Genomic DNA, 14,736 nt, shown 5'->3' with positions numbered 1-14,736 from the left:
AGCGCTGATTTTATTTGATCGAGGGGCTACTGATAATTTCATATCAGAGGACCTAGCCCTGAGACTGGGAATAAAGACGGAGGAATTGGGCAGGGCTTTGGATGCCGATCATATGTTCTGTGGAAACCCTGTGTCAGTCACTCCCTTGATAGGGAAGCTCCGTCTTCATGTACAAAGTTATGCGGATCAGGAAGACTTCTTCATTTTTGCACTGAAACATCATGATGTAGTCTTGGGTATGCCTTGGTTCCATCACAAGGCAGTGAAGTTGACTCTTCCTGAAAGAGTGCTGGAGTTTGTACATAGGGGCAAAGTATATCGTGTGGTTGCTAGGAATAGAGGGGAAACTATTCCCATTGTATCAAATAGTTCTGTTGGAAAAGAAATAAAGTCTGCAGTTTCAGCTTACATGATTTTTGTAAAATAGAGAGATGTGGAAATGCATGCTGAAATAAGTGAGGTAGATCAGAATAAATTTCAGTTCCTTGAAAATTTTAAAGATTGCTTTTCTGACGCTTTGCCAGGGGAGCTACCCCCTGAGAGACCTGAGGATCATGGCATAGAACTCATTCCTGGTAGCGAGCCACCCAATAGGCCCCCATACAGAGTTAGTGCAACTCAGCGAGGAGATTATGACTCAGGTGCAGGACTTGTTGTCCAAGGGGTTGATTCATCCCAGTTCTTCTCCTTTTCGTTCCCCTGTACTGCTAGTACAGAAGAAAGATGGTTCATTCCGTATGTGCGTTGATTACCGCGCATTGAACAAAATGACCATCAAAAATAGATTCCCTATTCCGCGCATTGATGATGTGCTGGATCAGTTAAATGGAGCTTCAGTTTTCAGCAGGATAGACTTAAAGAGTGGCTGTCACCAAGTGAGGATACAGCCTCAGGATGTGCACAAGACAGCGTTCCGCGCTACCTTTGGGTTATATGAATATCTGGTGATGCCTTTTGGATTGACAAATGCCCCAGCTACTTTCAATAGGATGATGGATTATATCTTTCGACCCTACAGACAGTTCACTGGTACCTTCTTCGATGACATAATTGTCTTTTCTCAGTCCGAAGAAAAGCACAAGGAACATCTTGCTATAGTGTTTCAAGAGCTGAGAAATCATCAGCTCTATGCAAATAGCAAGAAAAGTGTATTCTTCCTGGAAGAAATCCATTACTTGGGGCATATAATATCCAAAGATGGGATACAGATGGATCCGGCAAAGATTTGTGCCATTCACGAATGGCTAGAGTTGAAAACTGTGCATGAAGTTTGAAGTTTCCTAGGCCTGTGTTCTTACTACAGAAGATTTATCAGGCATTTTGCGGATATAGCCGGTCCACTCCACGATCTTACTAAGAAAAATGCAGCGTTCAGATGGGGAATTCCTCAAAAGACAGCCTTCACCACACTCAAGGAGAGGCTGACTATAGAGCCAATCTTAATTGTTCCAGATTTGTATCAGCCATTTGATGTGGATTGTGATGCCTGTGGGGAATGTGTTGGGGTTGCATTGCATTAGAATGGTCATGTGGTGGCCTATGAGAGCAGGAGACTCCAGGATGCTAGAGAGATATCTGGGAATCTATGAGAAAGAGTTATTGGTTGTAATCCATGCCATCCATACATGGAAGCACTATCTTTTGGGTGCAGATTTTACTGTTAAAACAGATCACCAAAGTCTGAGATATTTTCTAACTCAGACAAAACTTTACGAGAAGCATATGAAATGGGCAAATATGTTGTCAATGTATCATTTTTAGATTGTCCATACCCCAGGAATTCGGAACAGAGTGGTAGATGCCTTGTCCTGAAGACCCCAGGTCAATAATGTGACTATTGCTTATCATTAGGACCTGGAAGGCATGAGGGAGCAATATGCTAATGATGCAAACTTTGGCGAGATTTTAAAGCAAATGCAAGAGGGGCAGTCCACCAGCCACTATTCCCTGAAAGATGGGTATTTAATGAAAGATGACTGCCTATGCATCACCCAGGAGATGAGGAAAAAGATTTTGGAGGAATGCCATGCACCTTCCTATGCTGGACATAGAGGAATTACCGCAACAACTCTAGCACTAGAGAGGTATTTCTTTTGGCTAGGGATGCGGAAAGATATACATCAGTTTGTTACTGAATGCCTTACGTGTCAGAAAGTGAAGTATGATAGATGGAAGGCACCTGGCCTACTTATGCCTCTTCTTGTGCCTCAGGCACCGTGGGAAAGTATTACAATGGACTTCATTTTTTATTTGCCAAGATCAAAGTCACGGAATGATGGGATTTGGACTATCATTGATAGATTCAGCAAGCAAGCTCATTTCATTCCGGTTCGCAAAACCATAAAGGCAGATCATATGGCTAAGCTTTTCATGGCACAGATTTTTAAGCACCATGGTATGCCTAAGTCCATTGGCAGTGATCGAGATCCCAGAATGACCAGTCTATTCTGGAGAGCTTTATTTGATAATATGGGGACGAATTTGAATTTTTTTTCTTGTTTCCATCCCCAAACAAATGGTCAAAGTGAAGTAGCGAATTCTACAGCATTAGATATGCTGAAATGCTGCGTGGGTGACCAAGGTTCAGACTGGGAAAAGTACGTACCATTGGTAGAGTTTGCTTACAATAATATAGTACACAGCTCTACAGGGAAAGCCCCCTTTGAGGTCATTTGTGGGAAGGTGATTCTGCCACCTATCATGAGGACCAAGGATGAAATATTTACAGCTGATCAGTTTGTGAGAGACCTCCAGACAGCTTACAGCCAAGTCCGGACAGCAATTGAAAGGTCTCAAGAGAAACATAAAAGAGCTGCAGATAAGCATAGGAGACAGTTGATCTTAAGGAAGGGGATTGGGTACTTTTGAAGTTTGAGAAAGCTAGGCTCTGCAAGTTTAAAGGCAAACAGAAAGTGTATGCAAAGTTATCTTCTAGATACTATGGCCCTTTCAGGGTTACAGAAAGAATAAATGAGGTTGCATACAGGTTGGCATTGCCAGAGCATTGGAGGATTCACAATGCATTTCATGTGAGTCTTCTAAAGAAACTCAGTGGCCAAAGCCTACAGAGCCAGTATCAGAGGATCCACCAGCAGTGGATGAGCTGGAGGAGGTCCTTCAGCCGGAGGAGATTGTGTACTATATTGTACGCAAAGGCCCTCAGGGCAAGGAGTTTTACAGATATCTTGTAAAATTCAAGAATTATACGGCATTGGATGCCAAGTGGATGGATGAAGACATGTTGTCCGATCATCCACAGCTTCTGGATGCTGCCCACAAGCGCCTTGTTCTGGAGGGATTGAACTGCCTACTGTACCTGTTGCTTGTCAGCTGGAGTCTGGGGAAAGAAGAACCTTAATGGCTGTGGGATTTGAGGGTGCTGCCATAGAGCCCCTCTGGCCAGACCAAGGGTCACCACCAAGGTTTTTCTTTCGCCTTCACAAGCACAAGTGCTCCTGTTGCAAGGAGGGAAAATAAAAAAAAGGGGAAAAAGAGCGTTAGAGGGGGAGGCGGAGATGAGGCGGGGCGAAGGAGGGGGCAAGGACAGAAGGAGGGCAAGGAGGGCAAAGGGCGGAAGAGGAAGGAGGTCGAGAAGGCGAGGGGGGAGAGTAGGAGGGGAGGAAAGGGGGCAGAGAGCGGAGCCGGCGGGGGAGAGGAGAAGGGCGCGGGAGGCGGAAGAGGTGGAGGTGACGGGGGGCGAAGGTGGAGGAGAAGGAGGCAGAGATGGTGGAGGCGAAGGGAAGCGGGGTGGCGGGAGATGTAGCAAGCGGGGGGGGCACATCAAGCAGGCGGGGAGGCAGCAGAGACGAGAAGTAGAGGCGGGCGGGGGCGCAGGAGCTGGTGCAGGAGGGGCGGGAGCAAAAGAGGCGGCGAGGAGGGCAGGGGAGTGCAGAGGGGGCGGACGGGGTGGAGGCAGCGGGGCAACCAGGTCAGATATATGTTAGTGAAGGCCGATCATCCTTGTTGACACAGAAGTGTCCCGGAGAGGACTGCCTTACTTCTTTTGCAAGCCCTTTGGGGCATTCACTGATGTGATGACTAGGCTTTTGCAATAATGGCACTTGATTTTCTTGAAAGCATCCTTTTTATCTTTCCCACCTGCATGTGCATGTCTAGAACCACTGCTAGAGGCATGACTTGGCTGAATTTTCTCTTTGTCCTTATCCTTCGCATGAAAAAGCATGCTCCCCACTATGAGAACGTGAAGTCATATTCTTTCACATCTACTCCTACAACAAGAGTGCTAAAGTGAGGCAATTCTGATTCCCTCGCATCGAAAGGTTGAGAGACGTATGAAAAGAAAGATAAGACTCCGGCAAGGAGTTCAAAGTAATGGTAAGAAGGTGTGGGTTTGGAATGGCCTCATCAATGTTTAAGAGTTGTTCTCGCAAATCTTGAGTCCGGGTGACATGTTCCTCCTGCATAGAGTCACCCTCATCCATGTGCACATTATCAAGCTCTCTGCGCAAATATGAGACAGTTCGGTAGGACCTAATATGAGGGACAATAAACCTCTTGATATTGAGTGAAATCAAAGACAAGGCTTGAGCATTATGAGTATCCCGCCTTCTTTGCTCAAGAGTAATACCTGCAGGTGCTTGCCCGACCGGGGGAGCTTGTTGTCCTTGTTGCCCACGACCTGCACCACCACTGGGATGTTCTAGTAGATTTAAGTTGGATTTTGAATGATCTGGTTATACCAGTCACAAAGATCTTTAACTCTTATGGAGTGTCGAAGAGAAGTGTACTTTAGTCTTGCTTGAAACATTTGATTTTACTACACTCGATACTAAGATAGATTTGGAAGTTTTGAAGTCTCACATAAGAAAGCTTGTTTCAAGTTTTCAATTATAGATATGAAAAAGATACATGCAAAGTGTTAAGACATCAGCCTTGCGTTTTGATTTTGATTTGATGAAATAAACCTTGATTTGAAAAAGCAAAGGTGCACTGCACAAATGTAAATGCTGAAGATGTCCTTTGCTGGTTAGACTTTATTCTAGAAAATTCCTTCATAACTCTAAGAGACTCTTATTTCAACAAAGCATTGGTATTTCAATGCGCACTAATTGTGTAGTTTACATAGCAAACGTCTACCTTTTGTACTCATGCATTTGAGTTTATGCAATGATTTATCTCTTGTGAGACTTGTCCTATCATTCTTGATAAACTTAGTCAGGTTAGGAGACTCTAGGCCAGAAGACATTCTATCCCTTAGTGCCCTTTCTAAACATAACAAGAAGATGAAATTTGATGAAGGAGAAAGTCTCATTTGAGACAAGGCTGATGATTTTAAAATCACAGCTGGGGAATTGAGAAAGGAGGCCTTTATAGAGTGACATCATCTATATTTGACTTAAAGCCTGCATCTCCCAAGTAAGCTAAGCAAGAAAGAAATCTTGTGGCATGAAAGGTTTGGCCACCTGCCTAGTCCTCATGAACATGAAAGGTTTTGTGAATGGCCTTCCTCATCTTTGACAGGAGAAGATTATTTGCAAAGGATGTATTGTGGGAAACCAAACCATGGAAAGCTTCCAAAGAAAGGTTCAAGGAAAAATGATCACTGATATATTCTATCCTTTGTGGTCCACTGAATGTCGAATCAAGGTTTACTTCTGACATCCCAATTATTCCAGGAAGACATGGGTGTACTTCCTGAAGGAGAAGTATGAGACTCTTTAAGTACTTTAACTTCTTTAAGGAATTTGTTGCCATGAATTGAAAACCAGACTGGCTGGTTGTTTTTGGCGAGTTGATGGCAATTGGTCTGATCTTTCAATCGGACAAGATGATCTGGACATGTCTCGAATGCTAACTTCTTTGCATTGTTGAGTTGATTTTCAAGCATTATGATTCTAGACACATGTTCTTTGCATTAAACTTGTTTCCTGATGCTTTCCATTGATTGATTGCTAGTGCTATTTTTGTGATTATCGAGATCATGGTGTCCTTGATGTTAAAGTTGATCATATTAAGTGCCAATTGAGATTTTCCATCTGAATGTGTTTGATTTTATTGAATTTTGATATATTTTAAAGGTGTTGTTGATGCTGCTGCTAGAGCTTCAGGTATTTTCTCTTGCTCATTGATAACATTTCATAGTTCTTTAGTTGCAAAATATTTACCAGTTTGAACTCCCAATGTTCATAGTTATTGTCATGCAATTTGAGAGAGCAGGAAGCTGCTATATTGGAGCTCTGCCAGGCTTTCCCTTGTCAGTTGAGCAATTGTAGCGGTGGATCTCCATTGAAGCTCCTACTCCAATAGGGGGTTCTAAGGAATACACTCTGCATAGGAGGGCAGTGGAAGTAGTCTCTGTTGGAAAGGTCACCTCCCCATCTGTAAGCCCCCATATGAGGAGAGCGTGGGGGAGGGAGATCTTGGGCAGGATGTGCCCCAAAAGAAGAGAGAAGGGTACCTGGCTGATAAGCAGGAGCATAAGGCAGAGCAGAGGACAGCAGTAGGGACCCAAGAGAAGAGGCCATGAGCTCACGGATGGCGTCAGCAACAGTATGGAGCTGAGGCGCACACGTGTGGGCAGATCAGGGAGCCAAGAAATAGCGCACCATAGTGGGGGTCTATGGGCAGGTATACAGCCTGCAGCAGGGTCTCCAACAGCAGCAAAGGGGAGCCTAGCAGCAGTCCAAAAAGGGCCTGGCTAGGGCCCTTATATAGGGCTGGTTGGGCTGAGCCAACCACGACGGTTGGGCCAGCCAACCAGGTCTGTCCAGTCGGCCCATTTAGGGCTGGCTGGTCGGTCCATTTGAAAGGGCCTTGAGGCCTATAAAAGGAGAGGCACTTGCCTCATTTCATCATCCAGCAGCCAGCAATCCAGGAGGCAGAAAGGAGCAGCAGGAAGCCACCCTCTGGGCCTATATTCAGGAGGTGAGAGGGTGCTTGAAGGGCTGCAGACTTAGCCAGGAAGGGGTGGACCTTGGCTGTCTTCTAGGGCAGCAAGGTGCTGAGATCATCATCACTTGGAGCAGCAGATCAGCCACCTGTGGACCTTTATTCAGAAGGAGACAAGTGGGCTGTAGAGCTGCAGACCTAGCTCAGAGTGCTGCCCACCTAGGCTGGTGCAAAGACAGCAAGGTGGAAGGGATCTAGACGGAAAGTCTACTTACGCTCAAGGTGGAGCAGGCGGGCTCGAGTCTAGAGATAATTGGCAGATAGGAGAAGGACCTTGTGGTAAGATCAGAGGACCACACCATTGGTGGGACTCTGGATCTATCTCTTTTGTATTGTGTCCATAGCTTTGGACGGAAATATATTATTTTGGTGGTTTCTCTATCTGGCTGGTTCATTGTCTATTGATGAGTCTGTACATCTATTTTATGCACATAAGTTAAGAAGTTTGTGATTCCACATCCCACACCACACTGTGTGAGCACCTGGGCATTACTATCAGTCTTCCGCTGTGCGTCCCCTCTGTTGGGTCATTTCTAACAGTCTCTTAGGTGGATTTACTCAGAGGCCTCCTCATAGGGAAGGGTCGCTGGTTGATGCAGAGCTAGATGAGGGTTTGGTGTCACCTTTGTGCCCACCTCATTCAGGCCAATCCATAGTGCAGGGATGAGTTTGAGCGCTAGCTCTTGATTTGGTATCCAGAGGTTTGAGATCAGGATAGGCACATGTTGCGCCACCACCCTATCATTTAGGCAAAGTGAGAGAGCGGACCCGTCTGCTCCTTGCGAGCTTGGCATTGCCTTTTTGACAGGGGGAGTTTGGCATTGCCTTTCTGAGCAGGGGGAGAATGACTCTAGGTAGTGGCTCATTTGAGTGGTGCCCGTGATGGCAAGCTCGCGGAGATTGGCGCTGCCATCCCAATGTCATGGCGTGAGGGGCTTAGGGTGGACCACATTCCAGAGCATGGTTCTCGATGGTTTGGGCAGTTCTCTAGGATAGGAGAGTCACTTGGACTCCTCTTCAAGGCTGTATGCAGTGATCCTTATGTAATTTTTAAGAGCATTGGCCATGGACAGCTATTGCTAGAGTCGGATCCAGTGGATGCCGACCCTCAAGGCGACGATGCCCTCACCTCTTTGGCTCGGTAGCACATTGGAGTGGTTGGGTGGCGAGGGAGGTGCTGGGCTATTGATCCCATTCCTTGCAAAGGGGACTTTTTTCAGTGGCGTTTGTGGCATTGGGAGGGTCGCTTGTTGTTATGAGAGATTGAGTGGGATCCTGAGTACAGAGCTCTACCAGGGCTGAGGAGATAGAGTTCTTTTCCTACACAACACAAATCGGTAGATGACTTCACTTGGAGGCCTCAGCATCCATGGCGCCTATCCAAGGAGGGACACTGGGTGGAGCAGCAGATCCCCACATAAGTTATCTCTAGATTTTGGTTCAGACTTTGGACCAGCCTTTGCTTGAGAAAGATCTCATGTTTCTTCCTATTGGCCATTGGTTGATACCGATGTAGGGAGATGGATGTGTCATTGATTCTCAATAGGTGACCTAGAGACGATAGTGGGTTGCTTGTGAAGGTGTTCGTGGCTCTAAGGATATGGTTGCGCTCTCTTAGGATCCTAACGAAGGTATGGAGGATCCGTCGTGTTTTCACTTGGGGGATGGTGGCTTGGCTGACAGAGGGGAGGCACGCCTTCTCCATGCAAGCAACATCACCGGCATACCTCATTGATGACGAGTAGATCCCTAGCCAGGATATCCTTGAAGTCTCTCTCCTGACTAGATGGCAGCACAAGCCCTCCTCTAAGGACACATATTTCGGTGGCTCAGTCTTGTCATAGGTGGGAAGGAGACTCGACCTGTGGCTAAGTTGGCGTGATATCTTGTGAACCATTTGGGAGCGAAGTGCGGAGGATTCTGCTTCCATTGTCATATGTTGGGCCATAATAAGAAAGATTGCCTGCATTACCAGAAGCTTCTAAGAGTAGGAGCTGCGTCAAGTGGTTCAGCAACAGCTTCAACAACCTCAGTAGTCATTGAGGAGCTTGATGAACAACAGACTACAGGGACAACCTCAGTAGTCATCCCAGAGCTTGAAGCTCAGCAGAAGGGGGAGCCTCATCAGTTTCCCAATATGTTTCAGTTTTATGGATAGGTCGGTGGTCAGAAGGTGCTTATCCTGGCAGACTTAGGCAGTTCCGAGGACATCATCTCCACCCTTACGCCAACGGAACCAATGACCTTGAATGGTGCATTTCCAGGGCAGCAGATAGAGAGCAACATGCAGGTAGCTTCAGCCACTCTGAAGATCTCAGGGTGGGTACACAGTCAGCCACTCAGGATCGCACCTATTTAGGCAGCGGATGTCATCTTGGGAGCACGTTGGTGGCACCAGTTCAAAGTCCGACCAGATTATCAACACCAAGGCTTGGATGTCAAAATCCCAGGCCATGGGTCCAAGTTCATCTTTTGGAGTAAAAGGGTGTTCCACCTCGACCTTTGATATCAGTCATTCAAGGGGTTCGAGGTTGGCACCAACAAGACACTGTATTACAGCAGGATACAATGTTACATCAAGATATGTACTATAGCAGGCAACAGGGTTACACCAAGACCGGGATGCCTCCCTCAAACCTAGTCTTCCTCCATCCCTATCACCTATATGCATCGAGGAAAACCACAGGAGCCTCATCCTGGAATATTAGCCCACAGCAAATATCCATACCAGAAGTTAGCACCAAATCCAGGCATTCAGTACATGCAGATCAGGATTCATAAGTTCAACAACCATTTTCGGATTCATGAACCAGGCATTTGGATCATGATTTATAATCCAGGTATACCACAAACAGTCACCTCCGTCAGCACGATGGGAAGCCCCTTTTATACGCTAGTTCGAGTTTCAGCAGAAGGGGATGTCACGGGCATCCACACGCCCATGGCCATGCTAGCTTGTGCCAGCGCAGGTAGCTAGGTCAACGGCCACGTAGGCGTCCGTACAGCCACTCAGGCAGCCCTGCGCAATCAACAATCAGCACACAGTCAATGGGAAGTCAACGCCACGCCATCGCAGGTCAGAAAACACAGAGTTGACTTTTTGGCCAAAAGTAAACACGTTGACTTTTTTGACCAACCTGGTCAACAGTCGGTGTTGATCGGCTGACCAAGGTCAACGGTAAGCGTTGACCAAGTCTGCCAGGCTGACCTATCAGCCTATAAAAGGGCAGCCTCTAGCCCTCATTCTTCATCCACTCCTTAGGCCTTCAAGCCTTCAGAGCAGTAGAGTCAGGCCTCCCCACAGGAGACCAGTAGGCTAACCTCAGCCTCTTCAGGGATCTAGTGAGGATTCACCTCCTCTAGGTAGTCTAGTCTTCCAGTTTTGCAGTGAGGGTTTCAGCCCCTTCATACAGTTGTATTCAGCCCTTTGGGCATTCATTATTCAGTTGTATCTATTTCCTCTTCGGAGGTCCACTAAATTCTCTCCCTCTGATTCTTTCACTCACATCCACAGCTCACTTTTTGTATTGAGTGCATCATCTTGCAGTTGCAGTTAGTATTGAGCAGCAGAGAGAGTGAGGATAGTCTATCTCCCACTACAATCCCATAAGCAAAGTGGATGGTAGTAATGTGGGAAACACCAACCCCTATAGGGCTGACGATGCAAAGGCTTTAATCAAGCCCTACTCTAAGGAGGAGCCTATTTGACCCAGTTGGGTCTACCTTGTGCGACACCATGATTAATGGTGACTGCTAGTCCAATTACCCAAGGAGATGCCAACAATGGAGAGTTGAAATGGAGAGTTGAAATTGTTGATGAATTTTATATTTATGGATATTGGCAGAGATTCAGATGGGAACCATTGCGTTAATGATGGTGAACTGTTTTGGGACACTCAATCTGTTCTGTACTAGCATCTCTCCAGAGGCTTTTGCAAAGAGCAGAAAGTCACCTGAGAAGCTTGTTGTGTTGCTTGACATGTTTGAGACAATGCAAGAGCTCCTTCCTGAGATTGAGATTGTTTTTGGAGGAAATGCATCGGCACAGGTTTGTGAAGCAGTAGTAGGCTTGACACACAGATTATCTCAGACTGCTGAAGAGGCTTTTGGTGATATTGGGGATGCTGTTAGGAAAGATGCTACTAAGACTCCTGTATAAGATGGCACAGTGCATCCTTTGACCTACTATTATATCAAATCATGGCAAAGTTTTATTTGAGTACCAATCCACATTTATGCAAGTGTTTGGTAAGGATGAGATTGTTGAGCCAGCAAATTCTGAGTTGGCAGCTGTCACCCTGCGGCTGCGGATAATGTCAGCATTCCAGGCAAATCTGGAGGGGAAGGCCAAGCAATACAGGGCCCTGCGTTAGCATACATTTTTCTGATGATAAGTATACATTACATGGCCAAACTTGTCCGAAGGTCAAAAGCTGAAGAGATGCTAGGAGGGGACTGGGTGCAGAGACATCGTATTGTACAGCAACATGCACAGAATTATAGAGGTGTTGCCTGGAACAAGGTTCTTTAAAGACTTAGCATTCAAGGATTGACTACTTGTGGAAGTGCTGGTTTAGGAATCGGTGGTACCATGAGCACTGGTGTTTCTGGGGCTTTGTTGAAAAAACTTGCAATTTGAGGAGTTGCATCAGAGGCAATCTCAGTGGTTTGTGCTGAGCTGCGGGAGTCTGTTCGTCTGCTTGTTGCAGAAGTGTCTTTACCAGCTTATCGGTCCTTCTTGAAGCATGTTGGGTCTTTGATGGAGAGTGGTAAAAATCCTGATAAATACATAAGGTTCACAGCTGAAGATCTGGAAGGAATGATTGGGGAATTCTTTGAGGGAAAATCCAAGCATGTCAAAAATGTCCTACTTGTGTGAAGCATTGTCTAATCCAAGTTATGTTCCTAGGCATCGTGAGATTGTTGTGGCAAGAAAGAGAAATGATTGACTGCAAGGAAACGAGGTGGAAGTGTAGGATGCAAAGAATGGTAGAGGAACTGGTGTACTAAGGCTTATAAATTAAGGAAGCACTTTGTGGATCGTATCGACATTGCAAAGATTGTAAGCATGAAGAGGAAGTCAATCAAAGATATGACCACTGTTCAGCTCTGTGGAGCTGTTGGTGCGTCATCTATTCTATCTACTGCTCTATCATCATTCTTGCTGCAGTTCGGCATGTGCTGAAGGGAACTGTTGACAGCTGGACTCAGTGTTACAGCACCATTGCAAATTTGAGGACAAATTTCCATTGGCAGGGTGGACTGTAACAAAGGTCAATTTACTTAGGTAATTTTTAGCCCAATCAACCTTTAAATGTCTTTATAAATAGTAGTGCTTTTAGTAGGATGGCCTAATGTTGCCACATGGCATCCTAGGACAGCCATCCCATATGCAAAGTGGTAATTTTTCCAGGCCTTTACCTTTAAAGGGGGCCCTGTTGTATGTTGTACTCATATCTTTGCATGACATTCAATAAACAAGATTTACAGCTGAGCCCTGTTTTTCTCTAAGCTGAACTAGCATCTTCCTCCTAGCCTGTTGCTTGTGCAGCCCATCACAAGCCATGGATTCCTGCATGGTTTCCAGGTATTGTCTTTATGATTGTACACTTTGATTCTCATGATTTTTTTCTGTTCTGTCCTGTATTCCCTAGCTGCTATCATTGAGGCTAGTCTAGTAGAGGATTAGGGCTGATTAAGCGGGCCTGTTATCTGGCTTAGCTATAGCTTCCTCTGAAATTTCTCTCTTAGAGTCTTGTAGACTCATTTTCTTCTTTTCCTCCTCTCTTTTCACATGTCCTTTACAAAGGCTCAAAATTAGCATGTGTGATACAAATGAGCATAGCTTCTCGACCTTAGCTTGCAATGAAGAGGTTCTTGAACCAACTCCCTCTAAAACTTGGGAGTGGAAAATACAAGCACGGAGCCTTGTAAGCTCAAAAGACTTTCAAAATGGGAGGTGGAGTATCTGAACACAGCTCGTCTCCATCTCACAAGAAAGAAGATCGGGGAGTTCCGAGTGGTTAGTGGACTCATGGAGATGGAGGGTGGACTCGCTTACTTAACACCTTCCACAATCAAATTCTATCAATCAACAAGAGTATAGGCCATGTGGGAAAATGAACAATGTTACCCCTTAAGTTTAGGGTTAGGGTTTTCCCATGTCCCCTTTTAGTGTCCTCTATAGACCTTAATCCATGGTGCGATTTACACCATTCTTAACATAGGAGGACTACATGCCCATTTGGGGCTGTGGATCCACCGTTCATGTGTATTGTTTTTAGGAGCCCAAGAAGGGTAGCCAGCAACATGGAGCTGATCTGGTGGGCCATTTGGACGGCTAGGAGAGTCAGTTCTATGGCAGTTTGCCTGCCCTTACTGGTTGGCTGAGCTGGGGGGCAGACTCTCTCTCATTATGCCAAAAGGCCTGAATCTCTCATCCCACCCAGGTGGTCCAAGACACAGTAAAAAAGAGAGAGTGCAGCATTTAGGCAGCCTCGCATGGTTTTCTCCATCCCTGTTGGCTGAGGTCTAGCTCAGCACCCCAGCTGGTGTCTATGTGGCAATGGTTTGTACTACAGCCCATGCATTGTGAAGTTTTGAGTTTGTCTATCCAAGCACACAGTTTGGTGTGAGTTTTGTGAGACTTGGGGTCCTTTGCAATGTAAATTCCACTCTGTTCTGGCATCAAGTTTCTATCCATAGTCTTAACAGAGCTAACTTGTGCAAAATGGGGCAAGGATGATAGGATCTTGACCCGGGAAAAAGCAGCAATAGGTTAAGTGAAAATCAAGCAGGGAGCAATGCAAGCAGTGACAAGCTGGGTAGAAAAGAAGAGCAGGCAGAGCGGTATTGAGCCGTGATGATGACCTTGCTCAATACTCCTCCGTAATCATACATGGTTATCTTGACTTGTCCAAATGTCATATGAAGTAGAGGAACATTTTGTCCAAGCTCTCAAATCGAATTATCTAATGAGGTTTTATTTTGAAGAAAGAAGTTGACTGGTCTTTTCTGTTCTGCCCCCATGTTCACATTTACAGGTTGTGATATTTCAGGTTTTTATTTGTTATCAAATGAGAGGAAGGCTCGAAAGTCAGGAGCATCATTAGAAGAGCGATTAAAGCAGGCTGAGCAACAGTCATTTTCATCACGCAAAGACTGAAGAATCTGCAGATGAGCCACGGGGATGAAGTACTTGGATGGAAATGGGTTTTTTGCACTTTGCAAAACACCATGGGGCTTGTTTTGTGTCTCGTAGTTCAATTGGGTCGAAAGACCCTGAAGTAGGTGGCTCCTTAAAAGCATATATCAGTAGCGCATCTGTGATGTGCCCTAATTGTTGAGCAAATGCCTTTGTAAATTCCATTTTTCACAGATCCCACTATCATGGTTGGAACAATCGTGTGGAATGTCATTCCCACATGTGGTTTGCATAGAGGAAGTGTAACTGAAATGATTGTGAACAACAAGATCAAAGTATTGGATTGATTTTTCATCTTCTTCCATGAGTTAATTGGGCTTGTCTACAGCCAATTTTGGGCCATGATTTATATCCACTTCTTTGCATTGGAGAGGGGTGACGGCATAGCAAACAGGCAAGGTGCTTTGGAGTAAGGGAAGAATGGGCCAAGGGAGGCGAGCGAGCACGGGGGCAGGGGGCAGTGGGAGGAATGCATGTAGTTAGGTTTAGTCAGTTCTAATTTGGTTGATTAATGTTACTCCTTGCTCCCTACATTTGGTGTTAAGTGTGTACAATTTGCATAGCACATGCTTGCGACACTTACAACAAACTATTTGGCTGCGAATTTTGTTTTTAAATTAGAA

At 45.6% G+C, this 14,736-nt stretch overlaps 1 protein-coding gene and 1 pseudogene across 2 annotated transcripts in view; both read left to right on the top strand.

The window, feature by feature from the left end:
* LOC147889200 (HrpN-interacting protein from malus protein) overlaps positions 1-14,449 on the top strand; it is a 51,055-nt gene extending 36,606 nt beyond the window's left edge. Inside the window, exon 2 of one of the 2 annotated variants that reach the window (XM_087392050.1) lies at positions 13,953-14,449. In XM_087392050.1, coding sequence (XP_087248176.1) covers positions 13,953-14,074 — 122 coding nt within the window. In that variant the 3' untranslated portion in view covers positions 14,075-14,449. The remainder of the gene's footprint in view (positions 1-13,952) is intronic. The other variant, XM_087392051.1, reaches the window with a different exon arrangement.
* Positions 9,575-11,788, top strand: LOC147889201 (exocyst complex component EXO70A1 pseudogene; annotated as a pseudogene).
* Positions 14,450-14,736: the final 287 nt, after the last annotated feature.

The sequence above is a fragment of the Dipteris shenzhenensis genome, chromosome 20, assembly GCF_047967505.1.
Source record: "Dipteris shenzhenensis isolate YYH24624 ecotype China chromosome 20, Dip_SZ_1.0, whole genome shotgun sequence".
In the NCBI taxonomy this organism is placed as follows: domain Eukaryota; kingdom Viridiplantae; phylum Streptophyta; class Polypodiopsida; order Gleicheniales; family Dipteridaceae; genus Dipteris; species Dipteris shenzhenensis.
The sequence above is the reverse complement of the archived record's forward strand: the minus strand, read 5'-3'. Positions and strand labels throughout refer to the sequence as shown.